At 37.9% G+C, this 22856-nt stretch overlaps 1 protein-coding gene across 1 annotated transcript; it reads left to right on the forward strand.

The window, feature by feature from the left end:
• Positions 1–7651: 7651 nt before the first annotated feature.
• LOC106059404 (fibrinogen C domain-containing protein 1-B) lies at positions 7652–21083 on the forward strand. Its single transcript, XM_013217017.2, has 6 exons — positions 7652–7788; positions 11310–11765; positions 14239–14318; positions 14890–14947; positions 16132–16710; positions 20315–21083. The coding sequence occupies exons 1-6, from the start codon at positions 7731–7733 to the stop codon at positions 20941–20943; spliced, it is 1860 nt and encodes a 619-aa protein (XP_013072471.2). The 5' UTR covers positions 7652–7730; the 3' UTR covers positions 20944–21083.
• Positions 21084–22856: the final 1773 nt, after the last annotated feature.

Here is a 22856-nt window from a genome sequence, read left to right on the forward strand (position 1 = left end):
GGAGGGAAAAAGGATAATAAGTGAAAATTAAGATTTTGTATTAATTTTGTATTGTATAAATTCGACTTTGAATTGTATTCATTCTTTACTAAGTAAAAAATTGCGATCAAATTAACTTTCCTTTACGAACCTTGTAACTATGGCATATTTATATGTCAGTGACTATAAAAGTAAATAAAGTATTGGAACTTCCGATTGAGGTGGAAATTCGCCCGATTATTATATTTTATTACATAGATCTAAAAGCTGACAATGCCTTTTTTCTTTTATCGCGTTTCCCGCAATGGATGACACTCACAAATGAAAATTGTATCCATTATTCAGGAGATTGGTATGAGTTTTCAGGAGATTTTAATAAATTCAGATTTCCAGGAATTTTTCGTTTATATTTTACAATTTAATAATTACACCTAGAATTAGCGCGGGGCCCACTGCGACCGCACTGTAATTTGACAGCTGTTATAATGATAACAACTAGTAGGCTAGTTACTTTTTTGTTTTTTTGTTTTATGCTAGTTTCTTTTTTTTTTTTTTTTTATAAGGAAACCTCAGAATTTGCGCTATTCAGTTTTAGCTTTATCATCATAGGAATCCTTGGGCTTTATGCCTCTTTTCTTTGCCTCTTTTTTGGGCTTTATATGCCTCTTTTATGGGCCATCTTGCCTCTTTTGTGGGCTTTTTTTTTTTTAATATGTTTTTATTGTAAGTTACCATAATTCACATTTCCTGAACATTATGCATAGGTTGACAAAATTAAATGATTTACATTAAGTGCAACTGTATATTTTTTTTAAATCGCAAAATTGGTTTTTAGAAATTGCAAACTCTTGTTATAATTCCTCAATTGGGAGAGTGAGAAAGTAAAAAGTGAATGTATAATACTGTATAAATATGAATTAAAAGACATAAAACACAGCTGGTTCGCGTATTTAGTAGCTAGAGTATTTTTGTAAGTTGTAAGTAGACACAGATACACACAGACACACACGCATATATATATATATATATATATATACATATATATATAATGCAGCCCTCGGTACAAAAATGTTGCCCAACCCTGCCTTAGAGAATTTTACATTATAGCATCTGTAGAAATTTAGGCTCTCACATACACAAAACACAAAAACTAATAGAAGTTTTGATACTAATTTACTGAGTTTTTTTTCAAGTGATTGTAAAACATTCCAAACAAATAAAGTGTTCACTGTTACAATACATTGTGAGCCTAATTTAACATGATTTAGTTTGAATGTATACACTGTTGTTTTAAAAGTTAATATTCATTTTCTTTTTTGGATGGAAGATTGGATGTAAAAATGCTGATAAGGCTAATATATATCCTTTTTTTTTCTTATAAAAATGGGGGATGATTGTTGGCTATGTTACTGTTTCATTGACCATTCTGTTCAGCTAATGCATAATACATAAAAGTACATAAGATTGGATTTTTTTTTGTTGAGATATTAACGAGTAAAATATAACATATAAAAGAAAGCATATTTAAGAGGAATAACTCCACATTTACAATTATATATCTCAGTACTGTGAAGTTCTTTCCCTTTTTGATATAAAAAATATTACTATTAAGTAATTGACTCTCTCTTAATCCTGTGCACTCCCAGGGGAGCATAGGGCTGCAACCACACATCTCCACCGAACTCGATTTTGAGCAGCTTTCTTCATTTGCTCCCATGTCATTACAGTACCCTCGGCTTCACTGATGACTGACCTCTTCCAAGTAATTGACTAATTGTGTATAATTTTAAAATTTATTCACGTTTCGTTACGTGCATAAATAATTGCATACAGTTTCAACTTGTTTAAAAGAAATGGGGATAAAAGAAATAACGTGTACAATTGCATAGATTGGCGAAATCCCAAATATTTAGCCATAGCTCTTAGTAATGAAAAATTTCCCTTGTTTGATCTCTGCGTATCTGGAAAATTCTGAATCGATTGGTGTAATTACTAAAATATTTTAATGTATGAGCAAGCTCTGGTGCTGAACTTTGTCCAATGTCAGAAATGTCTAATGAAATGTCATCCTACTTCCCATAATTAATTATTTCATTCATGTCTTTCCTGACTTGAAATACTTCATATTTGCATGCTATTTGATATGACAATCCTTTTACTAACTAAACGTCAGTAGTAAACAAATAAGGCTTGTCTTCGAGTCCGAAGATTAGTAAGGAATACAGTATTTCCAGAGGCTGCGCAGCCCCAGCTGTGACCTATATATTTTGCCACATCCATGGCAAACATAACCATTGTCCGCAGGTGGTCGATTTAGATTTTCTTTTCGTCGTCTGCGTTTGTCATCGGCAGCAGATTTCCTTTTGGTCTCAAAGTACAAATAATCAGTAATTAAATGTCTAACTTTTATGCATCATGAATAAGTGTGCTAAGTTTTAACTTTATTACAGAATAAGCGTAGGAGACTTAAAGTGCTTACCAGACAGACAGACAGACAGTGTTGATATAAGCTTTAAGAAAGGACACTATACATTCCCAATCGTACCAATGCCGTAAATGTGTATTTAAACTTAAATAGTCCCTTTTTTTTCTGCAATAACACATTTCTAAGTTTATGTAAACATTAACTAGATTAAAATATTTTAATAGAGACAATGTCTTCAACTCCAAAGATAAAGGATGATTAGAACGTCTTCCATGCTTAAACAAGTCCAGTTGTGACCTACATATTTTTCCGCATCTCGTGCTGTCAAAGCCATCATCCGCCAGTGATCTTTTTTATGTTTTTTTTATGTCTTCTGCACCTGTCTTATATAAGAGCTTTCCAATGGGTCTCAAATGTGTGTTCCACAGCTTTTGTGATAGTTCACCAACTGTTTCTTTCAGAGGCAATTGTCAGTTTTATTTTTTCTTTGTCCATAAGGGCGAAATTAGGCCTGAGTTGATCTTCATAGCTCTTACGGGGGCACGGTCACGACGTCCTATTTAAGACTCGCCAAGAAGAATCGAATTCGGCATGCGGTCGTCTCCCGTTCGAGATAAATGATCGGAGAGCCACCCAGGTCTCAGAACCATGCACGGGTGTGCTGAGAGCCACCCAAGTCTAGGAGCCATACACGGGTGTGCTGAGAGCCACCCAAGTCTTAGAGCCATACACGGGTGTGCTGAGAGCCACCCAAGTCTCAGAGCCATACACGGGTGTGCTGAGAGCCACCCAAGTCTCAGAGCCATACACGGGTGTGCTGAGAGCCACCCAAGTCTAGGAGCCATACACGGGTGTGCTGAGAGCCACCCAAGTCTCAGAGCCATACACGGGTGTGCTGAGAGCCACACTAGTCTCAGAGACATACACGGGTGTGCTGAGAGCCACCCAAGTCTCAGAGCCATACACGGGTGTGCTGAGAACCACCCAAGTCTCAGAGCCATACACGGGTGTACTGAGAGCCACCCAAGTCTCAGAGCCATACACGGGTGTGCTGAGAGCCACCCAAGTCTCAGAGCCATACACGGGTGTACTGAGAGCCACCCAAGTCTCAGAGCCAAACACGGGTGTGCTGAGAGCCACCCAGGTCTCAGAGCCACACACGGGTGTGCTGAGAGCCACCCAGGTCTCAGAGCCATACACGGGTGTGCTGAGAGCCACCCAAGTCTCAGAGCCATACACGGGTGTGCTGAGAGCCACCCAAGTCTCAGAGCCATACACGGGTGTGCTGAGAGCCACTGCTTTATAAGCATCGAATTTGGTTGCAAGGTAAAGATACCTATTCCGCTATACTCTCAATTGTCAATTTGATGTGACCAAAGGCGCTGTTAGCTTTTGCGAGGCAGTAGCCTATTTCAAATACATAAGTATTGAGCCTTACAATGAAGGCAGAGTTCTGCATATAAAAATAAATGTTAATTTAATAAAACTAAAATTAGCAATACATTTAATATGCATAAGTTATCAAGGTACTTTTGTGTTTGTGAATGTATGTGACATACAACATTTTATTTACTATTTCAAAATATATGTAATATTCTGGTAGTGTAGCGTGAGGGATAGTTTTGCCTATGTGTTCCATGTCTTGCTTAGCTTTGTGCTAAGGCTTTTAATGGGTCTTTACATAGAGTGTTGTAGGCAACAATACGGACAATATACATAGAAACGTGTTTACATATAAAGAAAGTAAAGTACCACATGTAATATTTATGGTAGATGTAAATGTCATCTTTACTAATTTGCAATTCTCCAGATGGTATTCACATCCACTGATCCTAAAACACAAAAAACAAAAACAATCCTCAATCTTTCCATCAAGAAAATCCAAAAACGAATGTCCTTTAACAAACTAACATACTACAGAGGTCATTTTGCGTCCTCCAGAATAAAAAAAGTTACACTAGTTCGTACGTGGAAGAAAAAAATGGTTAGTCAGGGGAAGATGTTTACAATATATATATATATATATATATATATATATATATATATATATATATATATATATATATATATATATATATATATATATATATATATATATATATATATATATCAATTTTAAGATGAAACGTGTAAATCAAGAATATTAGATCTAGACTATGGACTAGAGTTTGTGTCTTACTTTACACGTATAATCTCTAAACTTGAAAGGAACTTGAACACTGCTCTTTAGAGTTCCACACTGTTTGAGAAACGTTGATGTCAGGTAATTAAGAATACAAATGTAAACTGTTTCAAGAAAGAATTAGATAGCAATTGCTACATTTAATAATGTTATATTTGTTATAACAATCAAGTTTTTTTTGTTGGGCAAGCTGGTAAAACACACTACTTATCCAATACGTTTGGGAGCATGTCAAGACATCATAGTGTTTTTAATTAGATCTCAACTTACCTTGACACACTTATGATTTTATGAATGCTGTTTTATTTTGTTCTCAACTTGATAATAATGTCCAAGCAACTGTAATATCATGAAACTTGACTATAACCAGGTCAAGATAATCTGAAAGAGTAGCATTACAAATATAAAAAAAAAAGAAAACAATGTGTATTCCAATCAGGATGTTATAAGGTCAACTGTCGTCACCGACCAGTATATCGAAGCCTAATTTATAAATAGCTGGTTATATGTGTGAGCTCATATTTGTTATGTTTGCACCTATATTGGCTAAAGGCAGCACGGAAAACCAACTCCTAGATACCCCCCCCCCAATTGGTCCACAAATGAGATTGGACCAAAAGCGCTCTGAGCATGCTATAAGCATGAACGTAGCGCTATATAAAAGCTATTATAATGTATTGATGTATAGCCAAGAAGCATACTCTTCGTTTACTTGAAACTTTTTATAATGAGACAGTTTCAATAATTTATATTAATATTATTTTTAATATTTGCATTTTTATATGTATTTATTGTGGGCACACCTTGATTTCTGTAGATGTTGGCGGGCCGCATAAAACACTCGTAATTTGCCCACCCCTGACCTAGATCTAGGTTTTGTCTTTGTTGTAAATTTAATCCATAAATGTTGAAAAAGAAGACACCCGTTGACACTATTTGTCAATCAAATATATTAGATTATGTATTTACAAACAAATTTCGGACACCCATTTGGAGGCCCCCCTCAAGTGGGGGCCCGGGGGGATCTTCAAATTCTCTCCCCCCCCCCCACGGTGGTTGATCGGTAAAGCGCTTGGCTTCCGAACCGGGGACCGGCGCCTCTGAGTCCACCCAGCTCTAATGGGTACCTGACATTAGTTAGGGAAAAGTAAAGGAAGTTGGTCGTTGTGCTGGCCACATGACACCCTCGTTAACCGTAGGCCACAGAAACAGATGACCTTTACATCATCTGCCCTATAGACCACAAGGTCTGAAAGGGGAACTTTACTTACTTTAATTTACCCCCTCCTTTGCTGCGCCACTGCTTGTACTTGTTTCTTTTTAGTTGCGACCGTCGCGTCTCTACTGTCTCTGTCTTCCAATACTTTATATCAGTGATGCTCAACCTCACTCGGACGTCGGGCCATTTTAATATTCGACACTCGAGTCGCGGGCCACATGAAGAAAAAGGGGGGAAAAAAAGAGAATTATACAATAAACCAGTTTTTATTAGAAACCCATGAATCTAGTATTTACATTAATTCATGAGAAGTTTATCCTAAACTACTTTTACATATCCAGCTGCATGGTTGAGACGCCAAGTCGAAGAACTGAATCTAGAATTCTAGATGTTCGTCTAAGAGACGATACGATTACGTAGCATCGGTATCGCACGATTCATCACTGAAAAAATTGTTCCCACTAATAAGTCCTAGTAATTATTGGGAGCAGATGAAGAAAACTGTTCAGAACCGAGTTCGGGGGGGGGGGGGGAGGCGGTTGCGGCCCTATGCTCCCATGAGAGTGCACAGGATTAAGTCAATAAGTCAATTATTATGATCATCCATAACATTTGTTTTCGGAGATTTCGAAAAGTTTATGTAAGAAACACGGAGTAGAAATCAATAGTCTGCATCACTTGAAATGTATCAAGCTAGGATGTCTAGTTTGTAAGTCTATCCGTTTCAGTTGTAGCATTTGGCACATTGGCCGCAGATAGATTTTAGAAACGACGAATATTGTTCAATCTGAACACGATCATCATCACATGGTCCATACATTTTGTTGGTGAATTGTTCAACGAGACCACAGAGGCTCGGTTCCATTTGACCTATAGAAACTATTTCTGTCAACCATAGTTGTGGCACCATCTGTAGCCACTCCCACTAATTTCTCCAGAGGAAAAAAATTCTCTGTGATGGTTGAAACTTTTTTGTCAGTGTTTCGCCGCTGGCGATCTCATGCATGCTCCAAATAACTTCTTCTTTTCTGATTTCAAAACTGTTGTTTTTATCGCGAACAAGTACCAAAAGTTTGAGCGGTATCAGTTATGTCGGTAGACTCGTCAGCGGCAACAGAAAATAGACATGAAGCCGACTCATTTTCTTCTCATTTTAGGTCAATATTCTCATCAATCCTCCACTCTAGGTGTAATCTAACAATGGCGTCTCAAACCATGAATGCCATCTTATTTATTTATTTGTTTGATTTCCTAAAGCTGTTATGTAATGTTTTTTAAAGGGAGCCACACTTTCTTTATAAAACAAATATATGGGCTCACTATCGGTACCAATCCATTTACTCTAACGTAGGGAAAGATATTTTTTAAACTTTTTTTTTGGACAATGGATTTTCTACACTTTGTGTCGACATTTCGGCGGGCCGGATAAAACCACGTCGCGGGCCGGTTGTGGCCCGCGGGCCGTATTTTGGGCATCACTGCTTTATATCATAACTGAGTTTAAAGACTATTACATTTCTTGATAATTGTTCTAGTCACACTGGTCAAGGATTTTTCTCTGGTCACGCCTGGTGGCTGCCTGGTCTTGCGGTTTGCACGCTGGACTGTCGTTCGGACTTATCGATGGTCCCGGGTTCAAACCCTGCCCGCTCCCATCCCCCGCCGTCCTGCGGGAGGTTTGGACTAGGAAGTAATTATCTTCAACTCTGAAGGAACATCCGAAATAAGTAAAACATTTTACAAACAAACATATTAAATTCCAGGACGTTATGTTGACTTAGAGATGTTGTTGTAACTTGAACTGATAAGAAAGTTTCTTGCAGTCTGAGACATGAGCTTATCACTTGTCTTTTAACTATATAAACCAGTATTCTCTCCCTTGTTATAAACCAGTATTCTCTCCCTTGTTGTCATCTTCAGTCAAGATGGCTCACATTCCACATCTCGTCATCTGTCTGTCTTTGATTTGTATGTCTACTTCAGGTCAGTGGATCTCTATCTTTGCGTTGTTGGTTTATGTATATATATAATACATTAATATAATTTACTAGCTATTTGGCCATGCTGATGAAACTCTATTTTTTTAATATCTAGTTATTATTTAAGACCATATACTGTCTTTAGGGCAGATTATATAATCTGTTTCTGTGGACCGCGGTTAACGAGAGTGTCATGTGGCAACCACAACGGCCAGTACGTTTCAAACTTATGCCAGGTTTCTGATTAATGCTGTGTCGACTCAGAAACGCTCTAACGATCCAGAAATTATAGATCACAATCTTCACGAGGTTTCGAACCAGGGACCTTCAGTTTGGACATCAAAAGTTTTACCACTCAGCCACACTGCCACATGTTTCGTTACATGTTTAGCTTTTTTCTTTGCTTACCCTTTGCTTATTAATCAAATATGATTTTTTTTTTCAATTTCTAAATACAAATATTGAAATATTCACATTTGACTTGAGTAACACCTTTAGTAAAATCACTAAATTTAGAAAGCCTTCCGGACAGAAGACTCAAAAGTAAAGTTGCAATTATACATAAAACACTGAACCATAATCTTCATTTAAAAAAACAAAATCTAATAAAATACTCAGAAAGACACAAAGATAAAGGCACATTCCTCGTCCCATATGCTAGGACAAATTTGTACAAATACTCCTTCTAGCGCTATTAGAGCATGGAATGGGTTGCCTGAGCTAGCCAGGAAAACCAGTGACTCGGCAGAATTTAAGTCATTGGTTAACATAGGACGCACAGGACGTAATCATCTTCTTTTTTTTTTTTTTGAAGTAACGTCTGTATTATATAAGATAAGATAAGATAAGCATCTCATATTTGACTTAATGAAACTTGCGGTTTAAACGTTGGTCTCTCGCTCGGATAAGTTGTTCTGCCACGGTGTCACTGTGCATCAAGTTTCCTCATTCTCCTAATATTTCCCAGGAGTCGACCTCCAAAGCATTTCCCATGTTTGGGACTCATATCTTTTTCATTGTGTAGTAGTTTGTAGCTGTACATCGCTAACGAGCCCATTTACGACAAGTCTAATGCAGCGGTTCTCAACCTTTTAAGCTTGGCGACCCCTTTTTACTATCCCCCACTCTGCCGCGACCCCCCCCCCCCATTACATACACAGCAATAGAAGAATACACTAAATACAATCCATATTTTCGATGGTCTTAGGCGACCCCTGACAAATCGTCAAGGGTTCGCGACCTACAGGTTGAGAACCCCTGGTCTAATGGCTTAAACCAGTGAGGCCCAAAATACGATCCGCGGGCAAAATTCAACCCACGACATGGTTTCATGCGGCCCGCCGAAACATCGGTATAAAGTGTAATAAATCCCCCTTCTCCCCTCCCCCCCCCCCTCATCTTTCTCTCAGATGGACTGGCGCAAAGACATTGGACATTAGTACGCTTATAAAATGAGAGAGCCGAAGAAACTAAAAGTAGACACAGAATTTTGAGCCTACCAGGAAAAGTTGAACGCATATAACGTATCTATACTTTTTTGTGGAACATGATAGCAAGCATTTAGGTTTGTTTTGCAAAGTGTTTTTAATTTTTAAAAAATTAACATCATATAAAACAAATATAACGACATTATTGGTTTGAGCCGCGATTGTTAAACTACGTCTAGAGATGGGAGGATCAATGGGAATATTTACTTAAAAGAAACAAGAAAATGATAAAAGGAACAAGAAAATGAGTCGCTGGTAAAGCTAGCTGCAATATTTCTAACATTATAAGTAGTCAAATAAAGTCAGTTTCCGAAGCGTAAAAAAATAATTAAAAAGGCCCGCAGGTCAAATTAGGTTGGACATCACTGGTTTAGGGATCCTCTCTTGGTACATGAGTCATGTGATAGCCAGGGGTTGGACTGATTGTAGGGAGGCTATGTGACACACATATCATTGGAAGAGTAGTGGTGCCCGGGCATGCTACCCTGCCTCATAGTGGTGCTCGGGCATGCTACACTGCCTCATAGTGGTGCCCGGGCATGCTACACTGCCTCATAGTGGTGCTCGGGCATGCTACACTGCCTCATAGTGGTGCCCGGGCATGCTACACTGCCTCATGGTGGTGCTCGGGCATGCTACACTGCCTCATAGTGGTGCTCGGGCATGCTACACTGCCTCATAGTGTTGCCCGGGCATGCTACACTGCCTCATAGTGGTGCCCGGGCATGCTACACTGCCTCATAGTGGTGCTCGGGCATGCTACACTGCCTCATAGTGGTGCTCGGGCATGCTACACTGCCTCATAGTGGTGCTCGGGCATGCTACACTGCCTCATAGTGGTGCTCGGGCTTGCTACACTGCCTCATAGTAGTGCCCGGGCATGCTACACTGCCTCATAGTGGTGCCCGGGCATGCTAGACTGCCTCATAGTGGTGCTCGGGCATGCTACACTGCCTCATAGTGGTGCTCGGGCATGCTACACTGCCTCATAGTGGTGCCCGGGCATGCTACACTGCCTCATAGTGGTGCTCGGGCATGCTACACTGCCTCATAGTGGTGCCCGGGCATGCTACCCTGTGTCATAGTGGCGCCCGGGTGGAAATGATCGTAAGAGGAAACGATTAGGCTAAAGGGTAGCAAAACAAGACTCCCGTGGGGGTGCCTAAACGGGTGCAAGAGTATCCTCATTGCACTGTGCGGAGTTGTAAAAAAAAGCTCCCACAATCTTGTCACAATACAGGCGCTGTTCCTCAATGGGCCGTTACATAACTGGCGTGTCCTGCACAGTTAGCCTGGTATAGAAAAGGAAAATGGCGGGGGTCTTAGTGTACGCGGTCTCTTGCCGCAAGTCTGACCGTGATCTCCGTCACGTTGGCTGTGGTCTGACCCACCCCTCAGACAGAACCGTGTACACTAGGGGTTCTCAGCCTGTGGGTCGCGACACTTTGGGGGTCGATTGACGATTTGCCAGGGGTCGCCTAAGACCATCGAAAAAATGAATAGTTTTTGTTTATTCTTCTATTGCTGTGTGTGTATGCGGAGGGGGGGGGGTCGCGGCAGAGTGGTGGTTGTTAAAAGGGGTCGCCGAGCCTAAAAGGTTGAGAACCGCTGGTGTACACTGTTTTCATACTGCCCGGTGAGAGGGAGCTCTTGTTCACTTTTGCTGGCCTAGAGTTCCAAGAGTCGAAGGCTCAATTCTACCTGACAGTTTCAAGAAGAAGAAAAGAATAAGTAGTGCTGTAGTTTCTACCTCCGATACTTCCGACTCTAACAACATTTTTGGATAAAACATGAAAACCAATGAGTGCGTCTGTTAATACTCTTATCTTACTAGTTACGATAGTGAAGAGTCTTGATATATATCAGCGTTCACATGTAAAATTGCTTGTTTTTTTGTTTTTACTATTTATGTTTTTGAGACTTTGTTTTAACGTCTAGAATCACTACTTAGTATTTGTCTAAACCATCATTTCTTAAATAAGAACTATACTTCTCTGTACTAATTCATCGTTTACAAATACATTTTATTCTATTTCAGAACTTGTCATTGATGTCCAGCCCAGCGTTATATTACCAGAGATAACACCCCAGCTTGTAATTAACTGTTCTATCACTAACAACCAAGTTCAACATATTCAAGTTATCAAATCTTTAACTCTTTCTCGTTTTAATGAAACCATCAGAGAATTCGTGGATCTTGTTGCTTTGGATTCTTCAACGCTAGATCTTAAGAAACTAATGCCATTTAAATATTCACAAATCAGTTTCGGAAACCTGTATATAACTTTAACTCTATATAATCCAACTGAATTTGATGCGGAAGTATATAGATGTATGGTCAATGGGGACACTTCCAATTGGACGAATATTTCTTTGTTTGCTAAGAAATCAGTAGAACACGAGACTAATTCAACAGCTTTAATTGAAAAAATCCGAAATTTCAAGAAAGACGAGGTCAACTCCAAATGTACCTTACAAAAAAATGATCATACAGGTAGAAACCAGAGAACTTTAGCACGTATTATTTTTAAGGGTATAAACTGAGACAATAATTTAGTTATATAGTACCAAAAATCTTTTATATACAATACAACCACTTATTATTGGTGCTTTCAGTTCTAGAACGAGTTGGTTCATTTCATCATTTATTCTTGTGACTCCAGCGACAGTTTTTTGTAGACAATTTAACATGTCTATATCTCGGCGTAGTCGTGGGAAGCGTGGTCGAGAGGCCAAGAGCGTTTGAACTTGGCTTGGCTACCTAGAAGGGGGCTCGAGGTTCGACACCCGACTCGGACAGAGTTATTTACTGAGCGCCTAAAGGCAGCACGGCAAACCACGGATACCCCCACTTGTCCACAAATGAGCTTGGACCAAAAAGCGCTCTGAGCATGCTATAAGCATGAAAGTAGCACTATATAAAAGCTATAATAATAATAGTCTGTAATTTTGATATTCAAGATTTTTAAGATGCCCATGAGTCCACCTAGCTGTAATAGGTACCTGTAGTAACCTAATGAAACACTACTATCTTCACGATAACACAGTACATACACACACACACACACAAGCTGTCCTGGACACCAAGACATTTTGACACACAAGACAGATCAGTTCACAACACTCAACAAGAACATCATTACACAACAATATCTGACTTGAGTTGGAGAGAGTAAAGGTGGCTGATCTTTGTACTGGCCTCATGATACTCTGCTTGTTAAACGTTGGCCAAAGAAATAGATGACCTAAACATCATCTGCGTTATAGGACTGCATGGTTTGAAATGAGAACCTACTTATATTTATATAAGGGGAGGTATCCCTAGAGAAAATTGAGTTTTAGGTCCAGGATATCGATTTTTAACTAATAACATAATTAAGTAGATCAATCATTTTTCTTTACATTACAATCATTTTTATTGCTTAAATCTGTGTCTAAAACATGTTTTTTTTAATGTTTTTGTAAGGGCTATGAGACAAAATCTTAATAAAATTTATACTTTAAACTCATTTTTCTCAAAATGTTAGTTTTTGCACATGTCATTGTGCTTTACTAGGAATTTCTCCTAAACTACTTGATAGATTTTGATGAAATTTGAAACGCTTCTTAAGGACATCATTAACTTCACTCGTACAATGACTTTTTTTCAATATTTTATTTACTTTTTTAAAAAAGTATTTTAAATTAATATTTATCCTGTTTTTTTAGGTCTAAAAAATACTAAAAATTCAAAATTTCTAAAAAATTTAACATACTTAAATCTTTAATTCTGACGTTGTACCAATTTAGAGGATTCTTTTTTCTTATCTTTTAATTCAATTTCATGTATTTCTGATCAATAGTTTTTACAAAATTCAGAGTTTTAATTTGTATACAATAAACAATATGGCCGCCGTTACCATGGCAACCATCATTTCACAAATTTTGTTTTTAGCATTATTTATTTTAGAATTTCATTATATGTTACCATAACAAATTTCAAAGGCCTAGCTTCAGAAATAACAAAAACAAGATTTTCAGGGATACCTCCCCATAATGATAAGGCTAGAGTCTTCGAGTCCGAATATTAATGAGGAAGGCTGTATCTCCCGTTGCGACAAAGCCCCATTTGTGACCTACATATTTCGACACATCCAGCGAATGCATTGTCCGCCGCTGGTAAATTTCGATTTTCTTTTCGCCGTCCAGGTTTTTTTTAGCAGTCCCCAAAATGGGGGAAAAAAACACGCTATTAGTTTTGTGTAGCCTGTGTGTCTGTCCGTCTGTCCGTTCGTCCCGTTTAGATCTCAGAAACTAGAAGAGAAAATGAAAATCGGACATAATGAAATTTTAGATCATTTAAAGTTCTGAAGCAACGGATTCTTTTTTCTTTTCCAAAAGTGAACCATCTAATTTTTTTAAATTCCAAATGTAAGCAGATTTTTCAAATAAATAAATAAATAAATAAAATAAAAAATACACCACTTTTAAATGAAAAACTTTAGGGGGAGGTAAGTTTTTTAAAAAGGTCCCAGACTTCTTCATTAATAACTTAAGCTTCATTCGCGCATTGGTACAAAAAAATAACGAAATTAAAAATGCAAGCCTTCATCACAATTCGAACCCGGGACCTTTTGGTTTGGAAACTTAGCGCTATATAACTCAGTTACCTAGCCTCAACCTATCTATTAGTTTCTTCTTCTTCTTCTTCCTACTTTTACATGTCGGAGAATTCATATCAGAGATATGAGAGGAACCGCGCTGTGGTTTCCAGATCTCCGTCATGTTTTGTATGAAATTTTTTAAAGTGCATTATCCTATTGAGGTTAAAACTTCTTGAGCAGATCTGAGGACTTTTGCGAAAGGTTCAATTTTTATGAATTCATTGTTAAGTTTATGGGCGTATCCATATAAAAATAAAACACTTTTATTACATTTTGGGAGTAAGAGATAAAGAAATAATACAAGAACTAATTTCTTTTTTCCAGGCTCAAAAGTTCATTTCTTCGCAAGTTCTGATATATTTAAGGAAAGTATCGAGCCTCTGACATTAAAATGTTCATTCCAGGTAATGTTATTTTTATATTCTTAATAACGTTTTTATTGTAAAACTATGTAATGTAGTAATCTAGTTTAGCTTAGAGAAGGTGTTTGTTTTGTAAGTAAATATATTGTTGTAACGTATGTGTGTGTTGCTGTTCACTGTGATGTAGAATCGTGCATTGATATCAATGTGTCGCGAATGATGTAGAATGATGGGTTCTAGAGTCACACTTACCACATAACAAACATAAATAATACAGATATACTTTATTCAAATTTAACAGACAAAGATTATGTTGATTCAATAATAATATACTGCAACTTCTTGGTAGTTACACAGGCACGGCAAGCTGTTTACGAATATGATTACATCCACATAACAGAGGGCAGGAAATACTATCAGTCCTCAAGAATACAAATTCCTCTTTGTAATTTGGTTTTTTTTTAATTATACAAAGAAAAGGTTTAGCTTTAGTATAGAAGCTTAAACTGTTCTAATAAATTTCACACAAGATGTCTACTGTGTTTAGAATAACTTGCTGAAAATACCAATATTTTTTTAAAGATAAACATAATTAAACGATTTTTTTTTACAGGCAATAAAACAAGATGAAAATGAAACTTCCACACTTCAATCTTTGTATATACTTCACGGTAATTGGGATATATATATATATATATAAGTCATAGAGCGCTCATTATGATGTAGTATTTAAACCAGGACTAACATTGTTTGTTTTAACATTTAAGCCAGGGGTTTTCAACCTGTGGGTCGCGACCCCTTGAGGGGTCGATTGACGATTTGTCAGGGGTCGCCTAAGACCATCGAAAATATGGATTGCATTTAGTGTATTCTTCAATTGCTGTGTATGTTATGGGGGTGGGGGTCGCGGCAGAGTGTGGGATAGTAAAAAGGGGTCGCCGAGCTTAAAAGGTTGAGAACCGCTGATTTAAGCTATTATACATACAAATGTCTAAGTAATTAATAATACTAAATTAGGGTTGTTTTTTTCAAGTAACGTTTCTTTAGCTTTATTAGATTTATTATCAACTTGTTACAGTCTCGACAAACTTTCGAAGCATGATGTAACATAAATAAATTAAAACTAGTCTTGAAATTTCAGAAAAAAAAAATTTTTGCTGGTTATTTGACGGGGGTCAAGTACTTTTCTATTAAGTGAAATGTTTAGTGAAAACTTTTGAAACATGATTTTTTTAAAGCTCCTTGTCTGCTTTGTCATTTGCGGGAGGAATAGAGTCTGGTCATATTACATCGTTGATAGACATTGGCCATAAATACAGAAGAAATTATCTTTAATTCACTTATGAGACTTGATAAAAAAATAAGGAGCGTATAACTTATACTCTAAACTAGTAAAACATACAAAATACTTTTTTTTTTTTAATATGCTTATATTGAGTAAAAAAATGTATACGTGGTGTCATGAAAGAGAGGGAAAAAAAAAGAAAGTAACTCGTGTCTAAATTATTGTATTAGCCAAAACTTCAAGACAAATCAGAAGCGTGGTCGAGAGGCCAAGTGCGCTTGGCTACCCAGAAGGGGGCTCGAGGTTCGACACCCGACTCGGGCAGAGTTGTTTTTACTGAGCGCCTAAAGGCTGCACGGAAAACCAACTCCTAGATACCCCCTCCCCCCACTGGTCCACAACTGAGATTGGACCAAAAGCGCTCTGAGCATGCTATAAGCATGAAAGTAGCGCTATATAAAAGCATGAAAGTAGCGCTATATAAAAGCATGAAAGTAGCGCTATATAAAAGCTATAATAAAAAAAAAATAGGTAATTTCCCTTTAACATCTACACTATTTTTTCTTTCAGAGTCTAATCGCATCATCGCAAATATAAATAAAGATCGACAAGTTCTCACTCCCAGCCAAAGAGATAACTCTAAAAATATTCAAGGTGAGATCCATGACGACGGATCTAAAGATTCCTATCTTCAAGTCACTTGGAGCAATGTGAAATCCTCGGAGTCTGGGAAATATTTCTGTGAGGCTAATGTTAAACATTCCGATGGAAGAGCTGAGAGACTCAGTGAGATGTTAATCATTACAGTCGTGAGACCAACGTTCGATGATTTGGTCAAAGTAGTGGAGAAATTATTAGAACAATTTAATGAATACAAGACACATTTACAAGAAAATGTAGAAAAGAACCGAGCAATGTTGGACCGTAATAAGCAAACCATTTTACTTATTAAAAAAGACGTACTCGCTAATCAGCAGAGTCTACAGAACATGAAGGAGGACTGGAACAGTAATCAAACAAATATTATAAGCATTAAGGAAGAATTACAAACTCATCGACAAAATATGAGCACATTGAAAGAAAACTTCGAGACCGTTTTCTCCAATTTTTCAACTGCCTTGATTGACATAAAAAATCAGATTGTGAAAGGTAAAATATTCTTTCATAAAATGTACAGTTTATGTATTACGTGGCGTAGCAAGCAGTTTGGTGCCCCAGGAGGTATAGCCTCTTTAGGGGCCTCCGCATTTTAAGACTTAACATTATGACATAAGATAATGTTGTTAAAAAATATTGCTACAAATTTCCACTATCCAGGCTCTCTGCAAAATGAACCACACGACACAAGAAACTTAAAGACCCTCGAAACTCTGGGCTTCAAAGTAACAGTAACGTTTTCATTTCAAATACGTCACAATGGACCTCGTTCACCAATCGTAAACAAACAACATTTAGCTACGTGGTGCTCTATCTCTTCTATACAATTTACGAGCTCATGTTTAATTCATGATGGTTGTCACGTGACAGTTTTTTTTTCGTTGTTTTATCAATATGGTCACGTGACTAAATGTTGTTTGTTTACGATTGGTGAATGAGGTCCATTGGAAACAACATTTAGCACTGACTGTCCAAAAAGCTAGCCTTGCTCCGGACATCACTCACCGTGCAGGTTCTGACTTCGCCTTGTCCTGGTTACATTGCGAGGTAACATGAAGTGAAGTCTTAATTCTGACTAACTCGCTCTTATATAGTGTCTCGACTGGCCTTCTCGAACCTTCTTGACCACTCCAGTTGATCACTTTCGCCGTGACTTGCGTGCGTAATATTTACGACACTGGTCATTGCCGAACTGGCGTGTACTGTCACTGGTCACAGTTGACCGCTCGTCCTGCGCTAGCCTCATCTCATGTTTGAAATAAATGCAGCATGGTCACTAATTCATATAACAACATGAGTTGCAATACATGACATTGGCTTAATATGCAATGTAAAAAAATAATAATTTTGGGGCACTCATTTGGGAACCCCCTTAAGTGATGACCTGGTGGGATTTTCAAATTTAGACCCCCCCCACAAGGTACGCCACTGTGTTGCATGAGACCAAATCAAATACGTGGATGTACACAAGTTGATGTGGACATTGGCATTTAGAATCAGAACAGTATGCCATTTAAAAGCAGAAAATTATGTCATTTAAAAGCAGAACAGTATGTCAGAAAAGAAAAGCAAGGCCCACGACACTAGCTCCAGCTGGAATAACCTGCCCAGTGTGCGGCCGAACATTCCGGGCTCACATAGGTCTCACCAGCCACATGAGGAGGCATAAAACCCCAGTGCAAAGCCCTCAGCCCCCTGGATGACAAAGTGGTCATCATCGAACCACGATGGACGAACTATAGTATGTCATTTAAAAGAAGAATAGTAGGTTTAAGTAAGTCTGAGTGATTGGTCCACTGCAACTTTTGGACATCACAGAGCAAAAAGAGGAACACTATTACACTAGAGCTAACATCTACCACGTTCACAAATCAACCACGAACGCCAAACAGACAAATTGTCTTACTTCCAGACGCTATGGCAGCTATTGAAAATCTTGACAACAACAGTAAGGTAACAGTTCTCCAATGGATCACAGGCCACATTAAAACCATCATCATCATCAAACTTCGCATGAGTGAGGGCTTGAGATGCCCCAATCCTTTCTTGCAAAAGCCCTGGACAGAAGCCCTGGACAGAAGCCCTGGACAGAAACCCTGGACAGAAGCCCTGGACAGAAGCCCTGGACAGAAGCCCTGGACAGAAGCCCTGGACAGAAGCCCTGCTGTTGTTGTTTTTTTGGTTGTTTTTTTCGTAATTCACACATGTCGAGAAAAGTTGGTTTCCCAGAACTGCCTAGACGGAGATCAGCAAGTCTGCAGCAGTTAAACAGAAGACGTGACTCGGTTTTCTCTCCTTCCCGCATCGACATTGAAATAGAAGACAATAAAAAAAGCAGTCATATTGGCCAAGGATGGGAGAATGACTAAACAATCCAAAGTCCATTTCTACTCAAAAGAAATGGAAAAAAAAACAACAGAAAGTTGAATAAACGAGAAATGGACCAGCTTAATGCAAGATTTACCGACATGACCAATACGTAATAGTTTGTTTCATAACTCAGCACAACAGAATGAGACAGCTATGTTCCGGAAGCTAAAAATATGAGACCAAAAAAGAAAGAAGAAGGGTCTGAAATCTGAGTATGTTCACATGTGGTATGGTTCAAAAACCCAATTGGGAAAATCCAAATATTGGCGTGAAGAATGTTTAAAATCTAAAGGTTATCACAGACATTCTAAACAGTAGTGAGGAGCGAGTTGATTAATAATCAAATAACCCGATCAGATAAACTACCTTAGAGCGAAAATGTTATTTTAATTATATGTAATTTTAATCTTTCTGCCGATCCCCTACGGTCGTCTTGCGGAGGTCCGAGAACAAAAGTATGAGAACCGCTGAGCTAAGGCACTAAAACTGCTTTATTGATTTTTATGAAAATTCATTGTTATTACAATGACTCTTTTCTCATATAAACACCACGAAAAAATTTACATAAATAAAACAGTCATAGTATTAATAGTAGATTGGGAGACTACACACAGGCGTCTTGATCTTTTTCATGTTTTTACAATTTAATGTGTTGCTCAGATCTTTGAATAAACATTCATTGAACATCACAATATATTTAACATTATACTAGCGGTGAGGCCTCCTGATTTATATAATTACTATCGATTTCATACGAAAAGTGTAAGCTACATTACCCAAGTAAGATGTATCGTTGGACTTACTATCGATTTCATACGAAAAGTGTAAGCTACATTACCCAAGTAAGATGTATCGTTGGACTTACTATCGATTTCATACGAAAAGTGTAAGCTACATTACCCAAGTAAGATGTATCGTTGGACTTACTATCGATTTCATACGAAAAGTGTAAGCTACATTACCCAAGTAAGATGTATCGTTGGACTTACTATCGATTTCATACGAAAAGTGTAAGCTACATTACCCAAGTAAGATGTGTCGTTGGACTCACTTTAAAAACAAACATAAGAAGAAAAGAATACTTTTTAAATCCAAAGCTTAGCTAAGGGAAAGAACCTCTAATTAATGCCATTTATCTACAAATTGCAGTGTTTAGCTCCCTAAAACAAACTTAATTAATTGGTACTAAATGTTTGGTTAATTTTTGGATTTATTCGTTTATTGTCATTTCTAAGTCGCTACTGTCCGTCGCGGACCAGAATATACTACTTGACCGCCCGGTCTAAAGGATACCACTTCACTTGACTGACTTGACTTTGCTCAAACTGACTTGACTGAACTCCAAAGTCAACTTTATTCATTCTACTTCCTGTTTTCTACATCAGGAATTCCACGTGTCTTTTAAACTCTTAACATGACGTGAACATTAGATCAGGTGATGTCAACTGAGACTGTGGCAATCACGGGGTGTAATCCATTTATGTTTTCACGTTTTTCAATAAGCACCCTTAATTTACCTTATTTTTTATTTCAAACGAAATAATTAATCACCAACAATCTATCAACTAATTGCTTTTTTTCGGATAGATTCATGCCTTGTCAGGTTCAATGAATAATTGTACAAAAAATGTGTGTGAACTAATTAGATATTTCATTTTTGGATCTTTATGTTTAGGTCATCAAAAGCTTTCAATTTTTATTGCTTGAATATAATTTTTTTTTTTAGAGAGATCAGGATTCAAACAAGTATTATCCTGTCGTGATGTCAGAAGTATAGCAGATCGTCTGGTGGTATTTTTAATTTCCGGGTTAAAGGTCATGTGTGACACAAAGACAGACGGCGGTGGATGGCTCATCTTTCAGAGAAGAATCAACGGAAAAGTAGATTTCTATAGAGGCTGGAAGGAGTATCGTGACGGCTTTGGAGATTACGACATTGGTGAATTTTATCTGGGCAACGAAAACATATTTAATTTAACTTCCACTGGAAAATATGATTTAAGAATTGATTTGAAATATAACGATTTCTATCATGCGCAATACTCTGATTTTCAAATACTGAGTGAAAAAGAGAAGTACAAATTAAAGATAGGAGCCTATTCAGGAAATGCTGGTGACAGTTTATCATATCACAACGACGCGCACTTTAGTACTTATGATAAAGATAACGACAACTCGTCGATTAATTGTGCATCGACAGTCTCTGGAGCCTGGTGGTACAAATCATGCCACCATGTTAACCTAAACGGTCGATGGAGAAGTAAAGAAAGTGGCAAAAGCGTAATTTGGAGAGCTTTAACTGGCGAACAGGAGAGTGTCTTATATTCTGAGATGAAAATAAGAGAAAAAGATTAGAAACTAATTTTTTTTTATTAATTGAAATATCATTTCGTTAATTTAAATTAATGTATTAAAATTGAGGGAAAAAAAAAACGTTTGTTCTTATTTCAACATCTATGTTTCGTGATTCGAAAATATATTGTTTTTTAAATTAATACACATAGTCGTTGAAGTTGTTTTTTTTGTTAATGTTAATTTTTATAGAAAAAAATTTCTAAGCACCTCAAAATCTGGGAAACCATAAAAAAGCTAGCAAAAAAACGTGGAGAGTTGCTCGTTTTTGTCGAGGCCCTATGTTCCATGAGGAACTCAAAGGAGTGATGATGATGATGATATAGCTGGAAGGAGGCGCGGTGGCTGAGCGGTAAAGCTTGGCTTCCGAACCGGGGTCCGGGGTTCGAATCCTGGTGAAGACTGGGATATTTAATTTCGGGATCTCGGGCGCCTCTGAGTCCAACCAGCTCTAATGGGTACCTGACGTTAGTTCGGGAAAAGTAAAGGCGGTTGGTCGTTGTGCTGGCCACATGACACCCTTGTTAACCGTAGGCCAAAGAATCAGATGAACTTTACATCATCTGCCCTATAGACCACAAGGTCGGAAAGTAGAACTTTACTTACTTTGCTACGTCATTCGTACGATACACTAAATTTTTTAACCCTTAAATTTCTACATCTTGGACTGTCACAAGAGACATGACATGCTAAATTTTAAAATAGAGGCGTCCAGGCAATCGGTCAAATCGGCCTAAAACCGGCCCTGATTAAAAGAACACATAAATTCATAACAATTGTAGATCTAGTTAGTGCTAATTTAAATGATAATACTTAGGGTCTTAGTATCTAGGCTTAGTATCACGCAACAGCAATCGATGTTTATAAAGCAGTGGTTCTCATAAAACTTTTGTATGGCTCTGGGATTTAACCTTGGTTAGGCCAAGTGAATAGAATATGCATCCTCCGTTTGGGACCCCTCAACTCAAGAAAACATTAAGAAACTAGAACAGACACAAAATACAGCAGTGAGATTCATAACAAACGAATATTCACATTTGACTAGAGTAACACCTTTAGTAAAATCACTAAATTTAGAAAGCCTTCAGGACAGAAGACTCAAAAGTAAAGTAGCAATTATACATAAAACACTGAACCATAATCTTCAAATACAAAAACAAAATTTAATAAAATACTCTGAAAGACACAAAAAATAAAGGCACATTCCTCGTCCCATATGCTAGGACAAATTTGTACAAATACTCCTTCTTCCCTAGTGCTATTAGAGCATGGAATGGGTTGCCTGAGCTAGCCAGGAAAACAAGTGACTTGGCAGAATTTAAGTCATTGTTTAATATGCATGACTAAATGCATGACGCGTAGGACGTAATCATCTTCTTTTTTGAAGTAACGTCTGTATTATATAAGATAAGATAATGGGTGATCTATCGAAGGCATTTAAGGCTCTTACAGCTTTCATCAAGGGAATACGCTGGCAAAACCTTACAAATAACTATGTTGTTTTTTTCTGGAGGCCGGTGTGGGCAGTATAGTGGACAGCATAGTGGACAGTATAGTGGACAGTATAGTGGACAGTATAGTGGACAGTATAGCAAGCAGTATAGAAGCTTAATTGAATTACCATGAAACAGCTGCTCTAGGTCGGACAACTATTTCGCATGAGGGACGATCACAGGGCTAAGGCGATCGTCTTTGGCGAGCTTAAAGGAGGACGGCTTTACAGAGGTGCCCCCTCCCCCGTAGCCGCTATTAAGTTCAACCCAGGCGCCCTTTCACCGTCACTGGCATAGAGAAAGGTGGCTGCCAGCAGATGGCCTCCGAGAGAGACAGTTGGAGAGCTCTCACAAAACTGCGGGACAACAAATTTGAGACACAAAGAAAAGCCATTATTGAAGACAGACGCAGAAGACGGAAAG

Source organism: Biomphalaria glabrata, chromosome 13 (assembly GCF_947242115.1).
Source record: "Biomphalaria glabrata chromosome 13, xgBioGlab47.1, whole genome shotgun sequence".
Taxonomy (NCBI): domain Eukaryota; kingdom Metazoa; phylum Mollusca; class Gastropoda; family Planorbidae; genus Biomphalaria; species Biomphalaria glabrata.